At 38.1% G+C, this 22078-nt stretch overlaps 1 protein-coding gene across 1 annotated transcript in view; it reads right to left on the bottom strand.

Moving 5' to 3' along the window:
- DNER (delta/notch like EGF repeat containing) overlaps positions 1–22078 on the bottom strand; it is a 215930-nt gene that overhangs the window by 77905 nt on the left and 115947 nt on the right. The window contains 1 exon segment of the mRNA XM_067558948.1: positions 7337–7482. Coding sequence (XP_067415049.1) covers positions 7337–7482 — 146 coding nt within the window.

Below are 22078 nucleotides of genomic sequence, written 5' to 3'. Positions count from 1 at the left end.
ATGAACTTCTTCAGAAGGTTTATGTGCCATTATTCCAATTTCATTATTAGCCCATACTGGCAAAAATCATGCATGTATGCTGCAAAACATACAAGTATGATACCTATTAAAGAACATTTTCCATGTATGAATCAAAGCCTTCATCTAAACTTAAAATTTATACTGGCATACCTATGTTAATCGGGGGTAGGGCGACGGAGGAGGGAGGAGTGAAAAAACCCACACACCTGACCAACAAAGCTATGCCCACAAAACCTGCAGTGTAGACACACCTATGTTGACCGACAAGTGCTCTTGTTGGCCTAATTAATGTTGTTCAGAGAGATGATATTCTGACACTGGCAGAAATTCTATCGGAAAAGGATGCAACCTTAACTCAGAATCCATTCCCTCAACAGAATCTGGGCCAAAGGAGTGTGTGTTGCACTTCTTTGATCACCAGTGCAGCAAAAAATGGAAGGGAATCTATGCCCCTAGAAGCTCTTTTGATTTCACTCTTACATTGTTTTCAACAATTGGTGAAAATAATATTTAAGTCCATGCAAACATAAGGGGCCAATGTATTTCTTACTCAAGAGTTTGAGTGAGTAAGTAATGAGTAAAAACTGGGTAATAAACTTGGGCCAGATCTAGAGGTCATTTGTTTACTTTTTTACATGCTCTACAGATTGTAAGTTGCATGCCTCTGTACTTACACTACAGGAAACTGTTAATTATACTTTACTTTCCAGTTAAGCAGATGTGGAAGCATATTTCTTTTGCATTAAAATACATTTGAATCAAAATGGTGAGGTACATAAACACACAAAGATAGTAATTAATCTTCAAGTTGTCAGTCGAAGCAATGACTACAGCCAATGGAGCTCTTAGCTTTTTCATGGCACTAGGCCTATTATGCATTCCTCTAAGAACATGCTTTGCATCTTAGAAGACTAGATTACATAAACAGAATGAATTATAGATTAAAAACAAACAGAAAATCACAAACAGCATGATGTAAAGATAAATAAAATTAAAGTTTCAGTTTTGCAAAAAGAAGGGCAGAAGATCAGCCTTGTGGGAAACTGACACTATGGTTGAGTCACATTGAACATATAATTTTGGCTGTTGCTTGCTGTATCACTAGGAAAATCACCATGCCATTCCAGGGCATGTCTCACCTTGGATAAGGAAAATATCCCATTCAGCTAAGCATGCACTTCCCACTATCAAGTTCATTAAACTACACTGTTCATGTTGGCACAGAATCAAAGTTTCCTGGTTTAAATTGTATTATGTAACAAATGTGCTAAAGAGAAAGAAAATTGGCATTTGAAAAATCACTAAGGACAAATAAACAAAATGGCATTTTTATTCTCAATGGGGTAAAAGATGGTTGATAAATTAATTATATTTGGGAATCAGACACTGAGGCCTTTGCAAATTATCCCCAGTCTAGAATGATCCTTACAGTACTTTGGTTGCATGTAGAGGATCATAAAATATTAGGGGTTTTTTCCCTCCCAGTATGTTCCAATGGTCTAAATGAAGGACTTTTCTGTAGAAATTAAAGTTACAGCTTTGAGCCCAAATTTGATCTGTAATGAAGACTTATGAAGGATATTACTAATTTTAATTCTAGTTCTTTCTGCCTATTATGCTTTGGTATCTGCCTCGCTGAGAAACTGACCTCTGTATAGTTTCTCTAGGTCTAATGGCTCCACCTGCTGCTGGTATTCAGCCCTAAGCTACAGCATGCTAGAAGCAGTTCCCATTGCAAGTGATTCCCCTAATAAATATGCTCTTATTATTACTATTCACTGGTCTCTTGTCTGTATGCTCCTTGCTATAACAGATGTCTGCTAAAACTAAATTCCCTGGACCTTTGACCCACACTGATTTGAATGGGGATTGATGACACAACATATTTTAAAAATGATCTCTAAATAATCTATTATTTTAAACTCCATTGGCAAGAAAATGGGTATTGGATATCTGCTTATTTTGTAGGACCAAGAAAAACAATGTTTTAGTTTGAGAACCACGAAAGACAATATTTCAGCCTCCTGGAACTGGTGCGATAAAGTACAGTGAGCAAAGAAATGGCCAGTGATGGAATGAATTCATAAATATCCTTTTGACTCAACATATATAACTGCCTCCACTATCTCCAAAAATGAATTCTGACTGTATGCCTGAATAGGCAAATATGTTGGGGACATAATTCTGTCTATTCCTGGGCATGTAAGGGCCACAAACTCCTTTTCTTGGGATTGGAGGGTGGATGAGAGCACCTGCAAGATACCAACTTCTTTTTCTAAAAAACAATTGTTAGACCCTTAATCAAGAAAACATTTCTTTAGCTATCACCCAGCCTCAAGCTTTCATTTTTGGAAGAAGATTGTTGGGATGGCTGTGGCCCCAGTTAATGTTAGGGCATATCACAAACTGCTCCAGTTGTGTTCACTGATGATCACCATTCCTGATTCTTTTAGATATGTTACCTGGCTTAGTTATCACTGACCACTGTAGCCTGCAGAATGCAAATATTGAATCCAACAACAATGCAAGGAACCTACAGGCCCAAAGCCTGTAAGACTCAGCTTGAGCAGTTAGCATGAGGCTTTAGGCCTACAAGCCTTAGCATAAGTATGTTAACAGGTAAAAACACTGAGTTATAGGGAAACCTAAAATAAGATTTTTGGTTGGTTTACAGTTGTAGTTTTGCCAATAGTGCATGAAATGACTGTCAGGTAATTGCAAGGAATTATTTTAAGTATTTTGGGATAAGAACATCCGCAAACATATACCTGCAAGATTGTTATGGCAATTAATTGACGCATATGATAACAGGCTTGGGATAATTAATAAGCTAACCAGAAGCTAAGAATGCTCCAACATTGTCAGGATGAGGAAGTGAGTTTTGACAGAGGAAGTGGAACATTTGTATGCAGATTCCTGGTAGCCACTGGACCCTAAAATAGGCCCAACCACCGCATAAGCTAGAGAGTTCTCAGGACTTTTACCATTGGATTAGCTTGACATGCTAGAGAATTGGCAGGACCCTGGTGGATCAGAACCTGCCTTCCCACCTCTAGGTCTCCATGAGACCTGAGAGAGTACACGTATAGGATGATGTGGGACGTCAGCCTCATGTTGCACTATAGCTACATTCTCATTTGGTTTGGGACATTTGCATTTTTACTAACTGTATTAATAAAATTATTAAAATCTCAGCTCTGCCCCCAGTGTGAGCGTCACTGTTGTGCACGTCAAAATTCCCAACAAGAAACTGAATTTGAAGTTGAATTTAGCAATCTTTCTGTTTTGCTTGACTCTGGGGCAGGAAGCTGGTAAACCTCAGAAGTTTGTTTTGTCAATTGGGAGTTTAACTGGAAACTCTAAAGGAAAATTGATATAATAATATCCACTCAATGAATCAGGCAACATAATGAGGTGTTGTTTCCTCCCCTAAACAGCCTAACACTAAGAGATAGGAGCCCTCAAGGACTCTTCCCTGTGGAGATGGAGAGTTTCATTCTGTCACTTCTCCTCTTCAATGATCACTTGAGCTTTTAGGAGGTTAGAAGTACAAACTGTGCTGTCTATAGTATGCATAATGACATCCAACTTTACATTTCTCTTTCTTTTAGCACAGCCAATGCAGCTGAATAACTTACTTCACATCTAACAGAGATTGGGGTGATGATGAGAATTAGTTGATTGAGACTCAATCCAGAAAAGTCAAAGGTGGGAGCGGCTTATAAAGTGAGGGACGCAAGCTGAAGAAATAGCAAAGATTATAATTGTACCACAGTGGCGAGAGTGAGCCTACCATTTCTTATGCAAGTTTACAAACTAGAGATCTTACTGGATCTCAGAAGTTGCTAGAAGTTACAAGTGTCATCACTTACCAAAAAGCATCTCACTATATATGCTTGGAGAAAGGTTGCAAAAAATTTTTTTCAGTTACAGACCTCATCAAGGTCATTCAAGCGTTAGTCATATCAAGAGTGGACTGCATTACTGGAATGCACTCTAAATGGGGTGACATACCTTAAGATCATTCTGAAATTTCAGAATACATCTGCCTGGCTATTTGGCCATGTTTATCATAAGCAGAACATTACATCTGTTCTGTGTGACTGGCACTGATACCAAGTGATTTCTGAATGAGGTTTAATGCATTCATTTTAACTAGAGCTGCTGCAAAAAAGGTTTGAAATTGTCTGACAAAATATTATCCTTTTTCCAGAAAGATTTTGTGAAAAATGTATATTGTTTCCCAACCAGCTACAAAGCTCATAAAAAAAAAAACTGAATTTTGAAATTAAAAAAAACAAAAAACAAAAAAAACAATGGCCATTGTTTGCAAAAATAATTTCCACTTTCTGAGTTTTAACCTATAAAACTTTAAATGGTGTGATGCCTTGTCCTACCTATAGACTGATTCTTTATGTGATTCTATGACAGTACAACAATAAAGGCTAGTAATGATTAAATGAATGGAAGTTACTCTCTGGAATTCTTAAAGTAAAGGTTCTTCACTCCTGAAAAGTACTTCACCTTGGTCTGCCAAGGCCTGCATGACTACCAGGGCTTGCATCAAGGCCTATACTGGGCATTTGTTTTTCAAAGATTTGAAGGTGGAGTGGTGCGTATTGAATGGGGTTTTGGAGTTGAAGATTGACAGACCCTGTTTTCTAGCACTGGACCAACATATGTTTCTTATTTGTTTTCATTTTTTGTAAAATGGTACAGATCGAAGCTCTATATAAATAGGTACATTACAAATTATAATAAAAACATCTTCATGAATGAAACATGGAATACACCAAGAGGTCATCGTCTCAATCAGATACAACAGTCAATACTTTAGATTTATCTAATATAACATGACATATTTATAGATGGAGAAAAGAGAGAAGATGGAAAAATAAATAGGGAGAAAGAGGAAAGGGAGTAGTGTACTGCCTTCCCTCCTTTTTTAGTGAACGCTCTAATTCATATGCTTTATCTAACAAATGATTTTTGCTGAGCTACTCTTATAAAGTTTTATAATTTTGTACATGTGCTTTAAGAGTGTTAATTAATGCATGTAAAAAATCTAAACATATAAAATTATCCATAACTAAATAAAATAATTCTTCTTACTAAATAGAGAATGGGCATATATAGTCCACATCATGATGTCCCATATTACATGTATTTTAATGTATTATTATGTAAGAAGCTTATGTGATTTAGAAAGCTATGCTTCTGAAAGAAAATTTTAAAATTTAGAAGGAAATAAATTAAAAAATTAAACTAGATTATGAAATAGGAAACATATGTACTTGAATGAACAACATTGATGATATCAGGCAACTACTATAGTACTGCCCTAAATAGGAAAGCAGCATTTATTTCTAAATGGCCTTGTAATAAGTGTGTCTGTACATTATCTCAAGTATTTTAAAAACTTCATTATTCTGGTCTGAAGAAGCTGTTCCATTCTTCCAGATGTTAGCACTGTCATGGATATATGTACTGTAGCAGTTCAATTATTATCATTACAATTCAAACTATAATTTTCTGTCAGTGTAATGTGCTTTTGTTTAGAATTTAAATTAGTAAACGGTAGCAGCTGAGCTATTATTTAATTCCCCAAACATGCCAACTTTTCTGTGCACAGCAGGCTCACAGATGTTAATATTTGCTCAACAGCAACCATTACTTTTTCTCCCAAGTGAATATCAAATATTCACAGTTAATCAAGGTTTTTATTGTGCTCTAAAGTTTTTGGCTCTCATGTAATAAAAACAGTATATATACACAAGACATTTTCCATATAGAATAATGGAGAATATATGGCCTAATTCAGAGAAACACAGACTAGGCTGGTAAAAATGACATCCAGACAGCGTTTCAACAGAAGGTTTTATATTAGGAATACTCTTATCTTTGTATGGTTTTTTTTTTTGTCTAGAGGAACTATCAAACCACAAAGTGATCAATGAAATTCCTAGCCATTGATAGACCTATCCTCCACGAATTTATCTAATTCTGTTTTGAATCCAGTTATAGTTTTGGCCTTCACAACATCCTCTGGCAATGAGATCTACAGGTTTACTGTGCATTATGTGAAGAAATACTTCCTTTCGTTCGTTTTAAACATGTTGCTTATTCATATCATTGGGTAACCCCTGGTTCTTGTGTTATATGAAGGGGTAATAACGCTTTCTTATTCACTTTCTCCACACCATTCATGATTTTATAGACCTCTATCATATCCCTTCTTTAGTGTCTCTTTTCCAAGCTGAACAGTCCCTAACCTGTTCCATAACTCCTAAATATTTTTGTTGTCCTTCTCTGTACCTTTTTAAATTCTAATATTTTTTTTTTTTATTTTCAACTTTCCTGAAATTGTTTTGCTTAATTTTCACCCAAGCTGATATATGGTTATGCTCAGAGAAATCAATGGCACCATTTTGTAATTTCTGAGTTAGTCATCACACAGACTAGCATGCATGGTAAGAATGGTGTAAGATTACATAAAACCTTAAAAAAAACACTGATGTATGAACTGCACAAACCGGATCCTACAGGTCTATAGGTTCACGCGAAGATTTGAGTTCAGCTCTTATTGCAACTCAGCTCTGTTTAGTGCAATCTCTGCTTTCGCTCCCCTCTCGGTTCTCAAGACAAGCTATAGTCCTCAGGGGAAGCTGTTTGCCCACTCTACTGATCTTTTACCTAAATATTTAAGAAACTGCCAGTAGAACACTATGCACATCATTAATGTGAACATATATCAATTAATGCTTTTGTATCAAAAAGGTTTGTGTCTATATTTTGAGAATACTAGTGAAGAAGAGTATTCGTTGATGGTGAAAGTTAAGTTTGTTGTGTTGTGATGAAATATGCATTACTTGATACTTGATATTTTTTTGTTATCTATTATACGAATATTTTTTGTTGTCTGAGCAGTGTTTGATTCTTCACATCTCTAATTAATTATTTCTTTGCTTTTAAGATCTTGAATTTTGTCAATGATATGACAGATAAGTACACTGTTATTACTCATGCATTATTATGTTATGTTATTACTCATACTCGTCTTTCATGCATCCGCCAAAGTAGGTTTCTGCCCACGAAAGCTTATGCCCAAATACATGTGTTAGTCTTTAAGGTGCCACAGGATTCTCGCTGTTTTGTTATTATTCAGTAACCTTACCAGCTTTTGAAACATATAGACATGGATGCACGCACACACACAGTGGATTTAGCAAAGAAATACTAGTCCAAATATATTAGCTGTGTGTTTGTCTTACCCCATTTAACCTCTACTTTTTAAATAAGATTTTTTTCACCTTACCTCAGATGGTTTTGTGATACATTTTCCTTTTCCCAAACACTGTAAGTCATCTGAGTGGCTTCCCACAGGCATGCAGGTGCTGACTTTTACTACCACAGTCAAACGTAAAGCCACAATGCATTTAGTAACTGAATCATTCACAAAACCTGAAAAGAAACAGAGATTAAAGGTTTTTAATTTAAAATAAAAAAATTCTAATGAACGTTTAATGATTAGTAAAGTAATAAATATTAAAACTCAAAAAAAAACTAAGGGTCATATTTCACCCTCATTCACGTCTCATGAAAGCTTGCATGGGATTTACATTAGGGTGGAATTTGTCCACGTTACTGATCAAGTTGACTGACAAATGAAAGACATTCCAGCATCAAGGTCCATCATTAGAGTCTCATTCAGCACTCCTTACTCTGGCAAAATTCCTATTTCACCACAACGAATGAATGAATACTTTGCTTAACATGGCCTTTAAGTAAAAAGTACTTAACCTGGTCCTTAAAGCAGGTCTTCAATTTGCCTTGTTTCTAAGAAAACTATATATTAAAGTACCACAAAGTAGCTAACAGACAGCTACAATAGCTTAGGACAGTAGACTGAAGTGATGAAATAAAAGCCTAGTTTTCCTTGATTTTGTCTGCTTCAGGCAGAATGTTAAATATTTCTGAAACTTTTTTGTATTATATTTCCTGCATTTTTAATGATAACATGAAAGTAAAGCAAAAAAGTAAACAAATCAGGTTAAAAAAATTAACTTAAATAATCAATCTGTAGCATGGAAAAATTACTTTGAACAGAGTTAATAAGCACATCATTGAAACAATACAATGTAAACGACAATGAATCACTAACGACTGAAAAGTTTCCTAGTTGCATTTTTGGTCAAATTGTGCAGCTTTACCCTCTACTTGAAGGCATTACAACATTTGAATGTCACATGAGAACTTCTGACCACCACATCCAATCAATCCCAAAATTTCAGGGACTGTTCTAAGCATCATTGGACTGAACCTTATTGATTTTGCTGAAAATCAAAAAAACTGGAAGGGGAAATGGGAGGCACAAGTTGTCCCCATCATCTGGTCAGCAGCGCTAGCACCTTCAACTATTCTGTAATCATCTACAGATCAAAGAAGGAGTTGATGGCAGCCATAAACACGTTTCATCATAACAATACCCCCTTCTCAGTTCTCACAATACAGTTCTCACAATACAGTTTAAAATACTGACACCCTGAAAGAAAAAGAAAAATGGAAGAAAGACGAAAACTGGGAACATGAAGGTATGAGGGGAAGGGAGGAATGGAGGCACACAGAATCCCTGGTGGAGGGCAGAATGGGTTTGCATAGAGCCACTGGTACGGGGGGAGGAAGTAAATGGGGAATTTTGTGGTTAGAGAGTGAGGTGTGTTTTTGACCCCTTTTAGTACCTCATGAGTGCACCCCTCAGGTGATAGGCCCGAGCTTCCGACAACTAACTCTGAGTAGAACCACACGGTCCTACCACTCAGACTGGATCTCTGGGCTGCAGCTCTTCTGTTTACCAACTGTGTTAACCTGACAGGCCCAAGCGTCAACTGCTTTTGGCAACTGTACACATTTCCTCCAGGAGACTGACAGAATAAATTTTCAGTAACAAAGAAACAGCTCTTTCAGAACAAAGTATTATTCATTTGCCAAAAGGTGCATCACATGCATAGCAAATGGGTTGAAACAAGAGTCCTATGGGGATCTTAACTTCTCTATAAATAGATCCAGTTTACTCCAGACTATCCTTCTGAGTCTGAGAGTTAGTTTTCAACCCCACACAACCCTCTCTCCATGGCTCAGTCTACTGACAACCCTTCCTCCCAGTCCCTTCCCTTTCTGCAGGGCAAATCTTTAACTGGCCAGTGTTTTCAGATCTCTCCTCTCAGCCTAGGAAAAACAGCTGTGTAATCTTGCTGGCACCAGACAGGCAGGCTCTTTACATCAAATAACCTGGCTATTGTGTTTGAATGTTTGCTGGGATACTCCTTATCTAGGTCATAATTTTGTCTTTCCTGCTCAGTTTCTGCAACACCCCCTTTTGATCTCACCCCATAGTACGTAACTCATCAGACACAAAGAGGTATGCACAATATTCATAAAAGTAATACATCTCTCTCCTATTTTGTTACAAGATTGAAGGAAAATGAGGCACAGAAAGGCCGTGGCATGAGGGGAGGGGTGGGGGAACTACAGGAGGGTCCCTGAAATAGAGTGAGAGGGAAGGATGGCACACAGGATGCTTGGGGAATGGAGGCATAAAAGAAGCCCCAGGTCTGGGAAATGAGCTCAGACTATAACAAACTGTGCAATCTTCTGGTTCTAATTTTCCAGCCAAAACATACTGTTTCATGTACATTTCCCTCTTTTTAATACAATTCTCCTTCAGCTGCATATTAAAAAAACAACAGTTGTGAAACTGTAAGTCATATACTGGTACTATTTGAGAACAAGCTATAACAACAGGAATGGAAATGGCAGCATTACTTTGTTGTTAGGTGGACAGTCTTTGCTGAGCAAGGAATATTTGAAAACCTGTTTCATCATTCACTCCATCAATCAATCTACAAAACTGGTAAAAAACTCTTTGAAAAGTTTCCAAGGTGTTTGGCAGATCTGATGTGCACTGTGACAGGTAAATACATTTATAAGGCCCTTGCGAAACAAGTTTATTTCCCTCCATTCCTTAGGGTAAACCTTCCCAACTTGCAGAAGACATGACTAGGAGCCCTCCAATGAGAAATCTGAATATGCCAGAGGGGCATATGCTGCTGCTTCCATTCAGTATTGGGGAAGGGACAGGACAATCTGCAGGCTCCTTGAAGGAGACAAGTGCAGCTAAAGGGAAGGGCACCTGGAAGGATGGAGGAGAAAACTGTTAGGAGAGGAAGGGATCCTCTATATGTTCTAGATGTTTAGCTCAACTGCCATATTTTGTGGCTTGGAGTATCAAGATATTCATATTGAAATCACCTTAAACTTCTCTGAATTTTCATACAAAACACCCTCCCTCTGCCCCAAGCAACCCTTGAGTCTCATTTTCTTTTCAGAATTATCCCAGGATGTTTTTTAAATGCTGGTATCTGCATTATTAATATATGAATATTAATACTGCCCATATGGATCCCTCTATTGCACATGCACTTGACATACAAGTTCAGAGCTCTTTATCTAGCAGCATCCAATGGGGCTGCGTGGATGCTCCCTCATGGATCCAAATATTTGGACCCAAGGCATCTAAGAAGGCACAGCACCCAACAAACCTCAATTCCTTTCAGTTGCTGAGGCAGTGAGTTAAAAGGATTTTTTGTCTTCCTCTTTCCAAGGCCTCTGTTTTTATTAGCTAGTGGTTTTGTCTTTTTAAAAACGGAAAGGGAAAACCCTCATGCTTCAGAGTGTAAGCCAAACTCTAACTAATGGGGTTAGGAAGACATCTCCCCTATGAGCTGTTTAATTCCATAACTATCCATTAGATTTTGTTAATCTGTTTTTTAAACCTTCCTCTGAAGCATTGGGTACTGAACACTATCAGAGAGAGGATATGGACTAAATCAAACCAGTGGAAGGTGGCAGAAACTGGTCAAACCATACTACACTTTATCTATCCCGTACTTTTGGCAAAACACACTGTGGCAAACTTGTCGTACAAAAATGACATTAAGTCTTTACAGACAAATTTCTGACTGGATGTCCAGCTGGCCTTTGTTGGAGTGTGCATGTAAGTGCTTATATGGGCTACCACTTGTGCACACAAAGTTTTCACACTTGTGTTTGCCTTGTGTCAGTGGTGGGATTTGTGAGTACTTCAATTTACGTGCACTAATGAGAAATGTGCAAAAATGTGTGCACACAATTGCCTGTCTAAACACAATTGCAAACAGAAGTCACAGGCTAAAAATTTGGCCCCTACATGTCCAGGCAGAATGGAGAGGGCCTTTGTTTCTAAGGTTCTATTTTTATGCAAATACTCTTATTAACAAGAATGACAAAAGAGAGAAGCAGAAAGTACTTGAAAAAGAAAGATTTTCAATGACATTACTTCCTCTCTCACCCTCATATTTCATTCTTATGTAGTTATTCCCTAATGTGGTTATTCCCAAAGAGTTAATGATGTTTACATGGTAAACAGGGATGTAATTCAGACTGCTTGTCCTATATACTTCACAAAGGAATTTAGGGAATACAACTGCATTTTTCTTAGAGTTTCATAATGTTTTCTTCAAGAATTTTTTCTACTCTGTGGTAAATTTTGCCTTTCTTCCAAAGGTCCCTGCCTGATGTGGAACCTGTACAAATCAATTGCATAAGATGAGCGAGATCTTGGGAATTCACACAGAGGGCATGTATACCACAAAGGCCAGTTCTCTAGGAACCTCCTGCATGAAGATGATCAGCACCCATTATATGAGTGTACCAACAGATCCACAGGACATTCTGCCTGCCTAGGGGTGGCATAGGCACCAAGGAAGCTACTCTAGCTCTAAAAGGAGTATGAGGGGTGTGGTGCAGCTTTGTTGTTAAGCTACAGTCTGAGACAGTGGAGAATACCTTTCCTTCTAGCCCCAAATGAACTCTTCAGTTTACAGCCTAGCTGCTTGTACTGGAGACTGAGTGCTGTATTTGTTCAGAAAAAAATTTAGTACAATATAAAAGTTATGAGTACTCAACAGAACAGGGATCCAGGAAGTTCCTTGATCTTGACTCTGCATTGATAAGCATCCCTTTGGTGTCCTTTCTCCAGCATGCCCTGGGATATCTTCCCATAAATGTCCAGATTCCTTTTGCTGGAGCGTAGCTGGGACAGGACTGTCTCCTCACCCCACAGCCCGATCAGGTCCAAAACTTCTGGTCTGCTCCATGCTGGAGCACGTTTGGGCTTTCCTCTAGCCATGCTGAAAACAGTAGCCATGCTGAGAGGAATGGGAAAGCTCTCTCCACGCTGGCAATGAAATCAACAATCAGATCTTTCCGAGGCTGCTTTGGGGGTGGATACTGAAATGGGTCATGATGGGATATACTTCGGAGGCCAATTAATGCGCATTAAGTCGGATTGGTCCACACTTGCACTACTGTGCAGTAGCTAATGTGCTTCAGGTGCTAATCCTCTTGGCAGAGGTGGTCTTATTGCTGCACATCAAAGTGCTCCTTAATACGCATTAACAACGCGATAGTGTGGACGCAGTTATTATTAATGCGCATTAAGAGACTTTAATGCGCAGTAAGCCGCCAGTGTAGACCAGGCCTTAGATCCTGAAAGAAAGCTCTTTCCAGAGCTTTTATTAAGCACTCCTTAGCTTATAGATATATTAGTAGTTCTATGAGTGCTGTAGAAAAGATTGTGAGAGACTTTTCCATTCTTTCTCTTTGCTCTTCAACTTCAAATTTCATTTTACCATTTTTCTGTATAATCTGGATAATTAATTATTGTTTCTAATTGGTAATGCTCTATACCTTAATTTCCAAGTTGCAAATCTGGAGGGCAGGGGAGTGCAGAAAAAGACTTCTTGTCCAATATAAATTTAATCAACTTGGATTTAACCACTATCAATTAGTCAATATTCCAATAGTCTGGATGAAAAATCTACTAAATATATTTCTGATGTCTGGTTTGATGAGTGAAGTGATATGCTGTTGATTTTTTCTGAAAAATGCTGAGCTGTTCTGGACTTAATCGACATCATGTATTTACCCATCTGTATAAAGATGCAGTCAAAAATCACTTCCTCTAACAATAGAATTTGATTGTCCTAGATAGAGAGAGTTATGTAATTATATGTGCATGTTTGGAAGTATTTGGTATTTAGGAAATACGTTGAGTTCATTTGCTTGTCTGAAACAGATTGGTACATACTCTTCAGGACAGTTCCCTGAAGGAATTTAAAATCAGCCTCCTTTGTACTTTGAGTCTTTTTATTATTTTGGCAACAAAAGTCCTTGGCAAACTGCTGAAGAAATCATTTTTCTCACTGGAGTGTCACATGTTTTCTTATAATTCCTAATTATCTCACCTAATTTCCAAAGACTGTGAAGATAAAACATGGTCATTTAATTTTACTTTATGTGGTAATTGCATTTAGATTAATATATTTTAAGGCCAGAGGGGACCATTGTGATAATCTAGTCTGATCTCCTGTATAACACAGGCGATAGGACTTCCAAGAATTATTTTCTGCTTCAAATCCAATAGCTCTGATTGAACAAAAGCATATCTAAACTCTATTATAATTTCCAGGTGGGAGGATAATTTCAGACATATTTACAGCTCCGTTGATCTCGTGTCTTGAGAAAAATAATACAGTTGTTTATAATGAAAGGTTATTTTGTTCAATTTAACCTTACAGTCTTTCCAAGGCCCAGTTAAAATGTAATGATGTCAAAGTAATTTCAGTGGGAGAAGTCAGGTCGAACTATTTACACCTGTGTTGTGTGAACAATTCGAAAACCTTATAAATCAGGATCTGAAATGGAAGAACTCTGCATCTATTTTGAAGGAAAGATTCTTTCAAGCTTTATACATAATCTGTTGACAGCTTCTGAAATATCTGTACGATTTCTTTGGTACCATACATGGGAAGATATGCTAGATCTCATCCCATCATTCTTCAGCCTAGGAGCACAAAGCACATACCTTAGCTCTTCTATTTCTCTCACTTCAAGAAAGTCGAGGAACAAAAAAGTAGGACAGTTAAAACACAACATGAAAATATTTAAAAACCAGCAAATCTTAGATGTGTGTCATCCTGGTAGCTGCCTAATCCATATATATGTCTTCCTGCTTATACTGCTCCTGTCACTGTATCTGAGGAGCTCAGAGCAACCCAATAATATAGTAGTATCATCTCCACATTACGGATGAGATACGCAAATTGGCAGATTAAGGGACAGATTCCTTGCTCAGTGGGTAACACCTTACTTGGAAATTATTTGTGTAACAGGTACTACTTAATGTATGTCAAAGGTGGCAGATTCTGACTCTAAGTGACTTGGCCCAAGGTCATAGGTGGCAGGTATAATAGCTTGGAGAGGCTAAGTGTGTACACACGTACTGCATTGACCTAAGGACATCGACTGTGGCTCTATATCGCTTGAGAAGGTGGTATTATGTCAGCGTAACACAGAGTTGATAGGGGTGGGAGATCAATTTAAGTATAGACACATGCACAACTGGATAGATGTAAACTGCCTTGTGTCGACTTAACTTTGTAGTGTAAAGCAGGCCTAAGGCCCTATAGAATAACTGCCCAGAACATCACAGGTATGTCCCCTAAAAATACTGCTAGGCAACATAGTAGCGGTGGACCTATATATACGGTTGTAATGCCAGAAAAGCTGCCATGTGGACACAAGCCATGTTATTTGTGACTGGTTAGCTAACCAGGCCTCTACCCAGTTCCAAAAATCATGGATGTTGCAGTGTGGAGGAAGCATTTGTTATAGAAGGTTGGAATCAGTCAGACTCCATTTTGGCAGCAGCATATTCGATCTCCACAGTTATATGCAGAACTTAGAGACAAACCTATCAAATGCTTTCCATTCAGAAAAAAAGTCACATGAAATATTCAGGTTTAATGACTCTAAAAACATCATGTGACTGCATCTCTATTGTTTCTCACTGATACCACAGAAAACACACAGAGTCTCCAAATAAAAAGAACACTCTTTCCTAATTGCCAGCACTGAAAACTCACAATGGGCTCGGATAGCGAAGTTGAGTCATTTCCTTCTTATACATAATCATCACCACAGTAGTACTATTGATGGCCAAATTATGCTCTCAGTAACATTTGTGCAATGCCACTAACCTTAGTGGCATTGCACTGAGGTACACATTGATAACAATGGGGATGCACAGGTGTGCCTGAGAACATGAAGTTAGCCTGCAGGTCTTTGTCAATGGTGGTGGTGTTTGAGAAGGAAAAGTACCCAGCTTGACTTTCAAAACTGAAGCTGAATTTTGCAGAGCTGGTGATTAGAATATATTTGTAAACTGAACAAATATGAGTTAGAATCACTGTGGCATAATAAACCCCAAAATGTATTTTCACAGCCACTTTTCAGTGTAGAACTACACTTAAAATAGATCTTGCTGTTGTGTTACTGTCTCTAAATATGGCACAATTTGGCAAAAGAAATAAACCACATAAAGATGAAAAAAATCGCATAGCAAGGTGACATGGACCCTTAAGGATAGCTTGCAATATTAGCTTAGAGAGTGGGGCTTCTGCCATGTCTCTGAGGGCTGTATTTACTGTGCTACATAATGGTGCCAGCATACTAAAAGATGACAGGACTGGCTACAGTAATAGATTTCCCACTCGGGGATTTCCCATTACCCATGTTTGTTGTGCTCCCGAATGAAAGTAATTAAGAACACCCACAGTGCAGGCAAATATACAATTAACAATATTTTGGGGCCAAACAGACAGACCGCCAGAGTGTCTGATCCCCTATAGCAGGGGCTCTCAAACTTGGGGTCAGGACCCCTCAAGGGGTCATGAGGTTATTAAGGGCCAGGGGTCGCAAGCTGTCAGCCCTCACACATGCCGAGGCTGCGTCTGTCAGCCCCACGCATGGCTGACAGCCAGAGTTCTTCAGAGCTGGGTGGCCAGAGAACAGCAGCTGCTGACTGGGTGCTCTGAAGGCAGTACCACCCCCAGCAGCAGTGCAAAAGTAAGAGTGGCATGACAAGGGGGGGGGAACATGGCATGGGGGGTTGTTCTTTTTGGAGGGGGGGTCATCACAGCCTGATATATTTTTAAAGGGGGTCCCAACAAAAAATGTTTGAGAACCTCTGCTCTAAGGAGCTGAGGCAGACTTAAAACGCAAAACGTGGGGTTGTAATAAGGGGATGCTGTGGATTAGGTGGATAGTGATGCCCATGAGATTTTATCTATGCTGATTGGTTCAGTCTGAGAGTGGGTAAGATCATGAAAGGATTGGCCAGCCCTATTTTAACACATATACATTGTATAATAATAAATAGCAATACCGAGTATCTGAAGACCTCAAAGCACTTTACAAACATAATGATTTGTGCCTTACAAAACCCCTTTGAATTAAATATTAGTATCCCCATTTTACAGAGCCATAAACAGACTGCAAACATCCTGACTTCTAGTCCTGTGATTTTTCACTAGACCATCATTTTGCATAAACAGAAATCTGCAAAAATTGAAGATTTTTGTCTCTAAAGCTATGGATATCAACAGGTCATAAATGATCTACCACAAGCTTTGAAAAGGTTAAACTATAAAACATACTCACTACCCAGGATAACTAAGACCAACAGTAGCTAAAGCTGAACTGCAAAGTATTTGACAAAATTCCCACTCCCACCCCCAAAAATGCAAGAATTGCTAGAGATACAGCACTGCATTTTGGCAAAAGCTGAATTACTATCACTTGCCACTTCTGCCTTCTCCTGCTCTCCTGCCCCCCCCCCCCCCCCATGGCCATTTTGTGTGGCATTAGGCAGTTTCTGAGCCTACTGGATCGGTCCCTGGAGGACAGACAGGTGGGGGAAGGCCTATCTTCATCTGGTTTGAGGTTTAGGCAAAAGGTAGACATCCAGATGCTTGCCTGAAGCAGTAGTGCACATGCTCAGAAGCAGCACCTAGGGAACTTTTACAGCAAAAATTTAGGTGCCAAGTGAGTTCAGGTGCCCACAGCGTTAGGTGACATCTGAGCAGGGCTTTTGTGGATTGCAGTCGTTCCTAAATCTGGGATTTAGGCACCTCGGTCCTTTGTGGATCTAAGTCAAAGTAATTACAGTTTAATGGTTGAAAGAGGAGGCCATATATTATATTTTCCAGCCCAAGCCAAGAAGTCTACACAGCAACGAAACAGCCCTGTAGCCTGAGCCCCGGGAGCCCAAATCAGCTGTCATGGGCCAGCTGCAGGTTTTTCTTTGCTGTGTAAACCTACCCTACGGTCATGTTCTGCAGGGCTGGTATAGGGTCTAAACCCAAGAGGAATCTTCACAGCTGTAAGCACAACATTCAGTAGCGTTTGTACAAACCAGTCCTTAAAAGTGAACTGCAAACATAAAAATGAAAATTCTATTTGCTTGAGCACAATGCACTGAATTCCACCACTGCCTAGGCTATGGTCTTGCACTGAAATAACCTAACCTGTTTTAATTTACTCTTTTTGTTATTTCACCGCAAGTCTGTGTGTGGACAGACTTTTATTTTATTGTGAAATAAAATTGTCCTATTTCAATTTTGCTTAACTCAATAAAAATATCAGCTGAAGCTAAACTGAATTATTCAGATGGAAATATGATTATCTTTCCACAGCATGAGACGTAATAATACTGAATGCCTCTAAGGGTGCACATATTCTGGACCTAAAACACACAGATTGCAACTTGTCTTCTAATCAGAAACCCTCACAACCAGATACATTAGAAGTCAGGATCCCCTCATCTTTGTGTTTGGTTTCAAAATAGCTACCAATTATCTATCATTATCAGTTTATTTTTAATGTAATTTTGTTTTGTACCAAAGACATTCACTTTGTCTGCATAATATGCCTGTAGCCCATGTTAGAGGTGACCAATAGTTAATGTATGCAGAAGAGAGATAATTGCGTGCATTAAATGGCCCTGAGATCATCAACAGAGCAGATAATTAAAACTCATGAGATAATAGTGGTCAGGGCAAAGATGTCTGAGTGGAAACCTTCTGGCATTACAAAGGCAGGTGAGCATTTTTAATGCTAAATGTTGCTTCTGTACATAACACACACAAATAGATCCAACCCACAAAGTCTTATACAGACCTCAAATCCTCAAAGTTCACAAGCGTGAGATTTTAGTACAAACCCATTACTAATTTTCATACAGCTAAATTAAGCATGCTTTAAAATTTAGATGAGGTGGCATTTAACTACAAAGGCAACAGTGACAAACTTACATGACCTATATCTGGCAGGAAATTTTCACTATAAGTAAATGTTATGTACTTCATTACATACGCAATATGTTGTATAAATACAATTTACTGTGCACTTCTCACATGAATGCCTTTCACAAAATCTGTCTGTATGGCATACATACACATTGCACATGTGTACTGAAGAATGTAGAAGTTTTGTTACTGAGAAATAGCATGTGATTCCAGACTGTATGGTAATGCATGTCTCAAATGGGACAGTGAAGGCATACTTGCTGCTACATCCATTTATGCAGTGCAGCATGCTCCCTACTGCACATGAATGAGCCCCACCTTAAGGGCTGGTGCAGAATGGGAGGGAAAGATCATGGGTCCACAATACTGCTGGGACTGTAACTATGATTGGGCCTTCCTTTGGCCATGTAAGAGCCAGGCAATAGTCTTCTTGCAGCACCCATGATGCAACTGCATAAGGGCCTGGCATAATCTGTCCCTAGCAATTAAATAGCACTATTTGGTGACACACCTTTAATGTGAGATCGTCAATGCAAAACTAATTAAGATGAGCTTATTTGCTCAGAAGCAAATGGCAAAATTCCCATTGACTTCAGTGGGGCCAGGATTTCACCCACAGTAAATGCTGTCATTTTCTATTTTAAAAGATGATTTTTTTTCTGATGACATTTTCAGTTATACACCATGTCTAATCATATGTTACTTTCTCTGAAAGTCAACCTTACTGGGACCAATTAATTACAGACTCAGTGTCAGTGAATACATCATTAAAAGTATGAAAAAGAAATCCTTTAAGCCCAACTTTAACCTCCTACTATTTTAATAAAAAATAAAAAACAAAAACCACCAACCGTCCTTTCCTCATAAATTTGTCATGCATAGTCTCTGTCCAGAGGAGAATATTTGGGAAAATCTGAAGTTAATCTAACAGCTGTTCTGCTTAGTCACAGGTATTTGAAGAAGTGATGTGTTTTGAATTTTTAATTGTTTTCTTTACTTTTTTGCCCGTTGACAACTCATTGTCCATGGGGTTTCCAAAAAGATACCTCAAAAACTAGGGGCACACAGCCCATAATTTTATTTAAACAAACAAAAGTGGAAACAAACAAAAAAGGAAGATGAACACAGTCTTTGCAGCAAAGGGTGGCTATGGCTACTTGGGCCAATTGTGAGCCAGTCATTTCCCTGATTCACACAACCCAACATCCAAGCCCAACATGATACATATTGGGCATAAAGAGGCATAAAGCTGCCACTGTGCTAGACTCCAGCATATACTTATCTCCTACAACTATGGCCTCCCATCCCTAAGAGAAACAGGAGAATAAACTGACACTTCTGCAAAAACTAGATAGGCCCCCAAAGTTTTTGCGATAATCACACACTGGAACATATGATATTTGAATGTGATACTGGCTTGACCTGAACAGAAATCAAAATTCAGTGGCAAACTCACATAACATACGATTATCAATTATATACAATTACATGTTTTCCCTAAGCTGTGCCCCCAGAGGTTGGGGGGTGACAGAGAAACCTTACAGCAGCAGAAGAGCTTTCATTGTCCTTTGCCTCCCCCTCCCCCACCACCACCACTCAGCCTGAAAGAGATGGGGAGTGGGGCTCTTCCGCAACAAGACTGCTTCTCAGAATCAGAATTGCAACAAAATGGCAGCATCTTTTGGTCAGTTCCAGCCTAGCCTACTTTATATCAGCAACTTGGAAGTGAAAAGGGCCCCGTCCCACTTCTAAACTACTGACCCATCCAATGCACCTTCCCTCTCCTCCCCCCCCCCCCCAAAAAAAAAAAAAAAAAAAAAAGCCTAAGTTGTATTTAATAGGTCGCTCTTTGTTTCTGACTAATAAATGTATATTTTTTGTTTCTTAATTAATGGAGCTAAGAAAAATTTTAGAAGATAGTCTCATGTTCATGGTATGGAGTCTTACTGAGAACTCATTAAAATCATTCTTTAAGGAAGACAATATTAATAAGACTGCAATGGAATGTATATGCTGTGACAATAGTTGATTTCAGCATGTATTGGAGTTGGCAACTCTTTCCTTTCTCAAGATGGCCCAGCTTTAATAAAATAAATATAGCCATTTAACTATTGTGGTTTATACAGCCATGGAACCATTAGGATTTCATTTCTGCACTGCACTTTTTTTAAAGAATCTGTTTGCAGTCAGCAGCCATTTTGTCAGGCAAAATTAAAGTACCATACTACAGAGAAGGCACACTGTGGGAAACTTATTCCTTCTCAATTTGCTGTTCCACTTTATCCCCCACAAAGTCATTCAGACTGAGGGTACAGGGTTGCTTTTCATGTATGGAAAATAATATGATTTCAAGGTTTTATTTATTTATAATTCTTAGAGACACTCTAGTACTTCCTCTCTATAAATATTGTTTACACACTGCATCACTTGATTACTATCTCCTGTCTGATTCCTTCCAGTGGTGTCTAAACAACTTTAAACAAATGTTAATTTAGTTAATTAGATACCATGAGACAGTACATAAAACAAATAATAGATTTCCCTGAATGTTCTGTCTTTGGCACATCAGACTTATTCAGGAAGACTTGTACAAAATAATTAAAGATCCAAGATGCATAACAAATTCTGAGGCAACACTGGGGGGGAAGGGACTTAAGAGATTTATGTAATCTTTTTCTTTGATCTTCAGCTTACTCATATCCACCCTTTCTTCTATAACATCTCTAACTAGAAATAAGAAAAGAAAAAATAAGAGGCCAACAAAATCTTTTAGTAAGATTAATTAAGTAAAAAAGAGGTTTTAAAAACTCAGTTGAATATGCAGAAAAAAATATGATGTTCATTGCAACCCCTATATTTCTCAGAGAAATATTATACATATAAAGCAAATATTTGGCTGATATATTCCTAGAAGGAAAGTAGCATTATGCTTATATCATCCTACATTACCTTGTTGTCTCAAGAGTATTACAGCTTAAGTATCATCAAACAAAGTAGCTGTTAAAGTAATTGCTTTTTTGTACAAAACAAAGGCCATCCATGTTCCTATTTTGACACTTACATACAGTAGAACTTTTTGTAAATACTGAAAAGAAAAACCTTGAAGTTTCACCCAGCTCTAATACATATACAAGCGAGGTACACCGAGGGACTCTGTTTTATATTTATTTTCTTTGGAGTACAATTCTGAGTGCTACCAATGCACAGCAGATTATAAAACTAAAATGAATTAAATAGATTTGTGGGTCTTTTAATAAAATATTTAAATCAAAATGTAACTGTGCATGCTTCCATCTTTACTAAATGTTGATTGGCTTTCGATGCATGAATGGTATCTCTTTATTGTTACTTGAGTCATGCATGTTCTTCCATGCCATACTAATTTGTGATTATAGTGTCCTCTAACATCAGTCAAGATGATTATGATCTCTTTGTTTTATTAAAAAAAAACCAAAAAAACAAAAAACAAAGAAACCCACACTAAAGCGTTTGCACAGCTCTGTACAGATATTTTTAGTATCAGAAGATTAAAAAAAGACTGATCACAAATTTCCAAAGTAGATGGAAGAAAAAGTTAGCAGGAGAAGAATTTATAATGATATTCATGATGACTGAAGTCTCTATTACAAACTGCAATTGAGCCTTATCTTCACTAGGAAAAAAGGTACAGTTCTCACCTTATATTTGCTAACATCTGTTAACTAACACAAGATCAAAGCTGAGCGAAGAGAAGGCAAATGGAGCTGTAACATGAATTAGCAGGACGAGGTAAATACTAGGTTCCCCCACAGTCTTTACTTCATCCTGCTAAC

This window comes from Emydura macquarii, unplaced genomic scaffold (genome assembly GCF_026122565.2).
Source record: "Emydura macquarii macquarii isolate MOO-44397 ecotype Brisbane River unplaced genomic scaffold, CSIRO-AGI_Emac_v2 contig_18, whole genome shotgun sequence".
Classification (NCBI taxonomy): domain Eukaryota; kingdom Metazoa; phylum Chordata; order Testudines; family Chelidae; genus Emydura; species Emydura macquarii.
The sequence above is the reverse complement of the archived record's forward strand: the minus strand, read 5'-3'. Positions and strand labels throughout refer to the sequence as shown.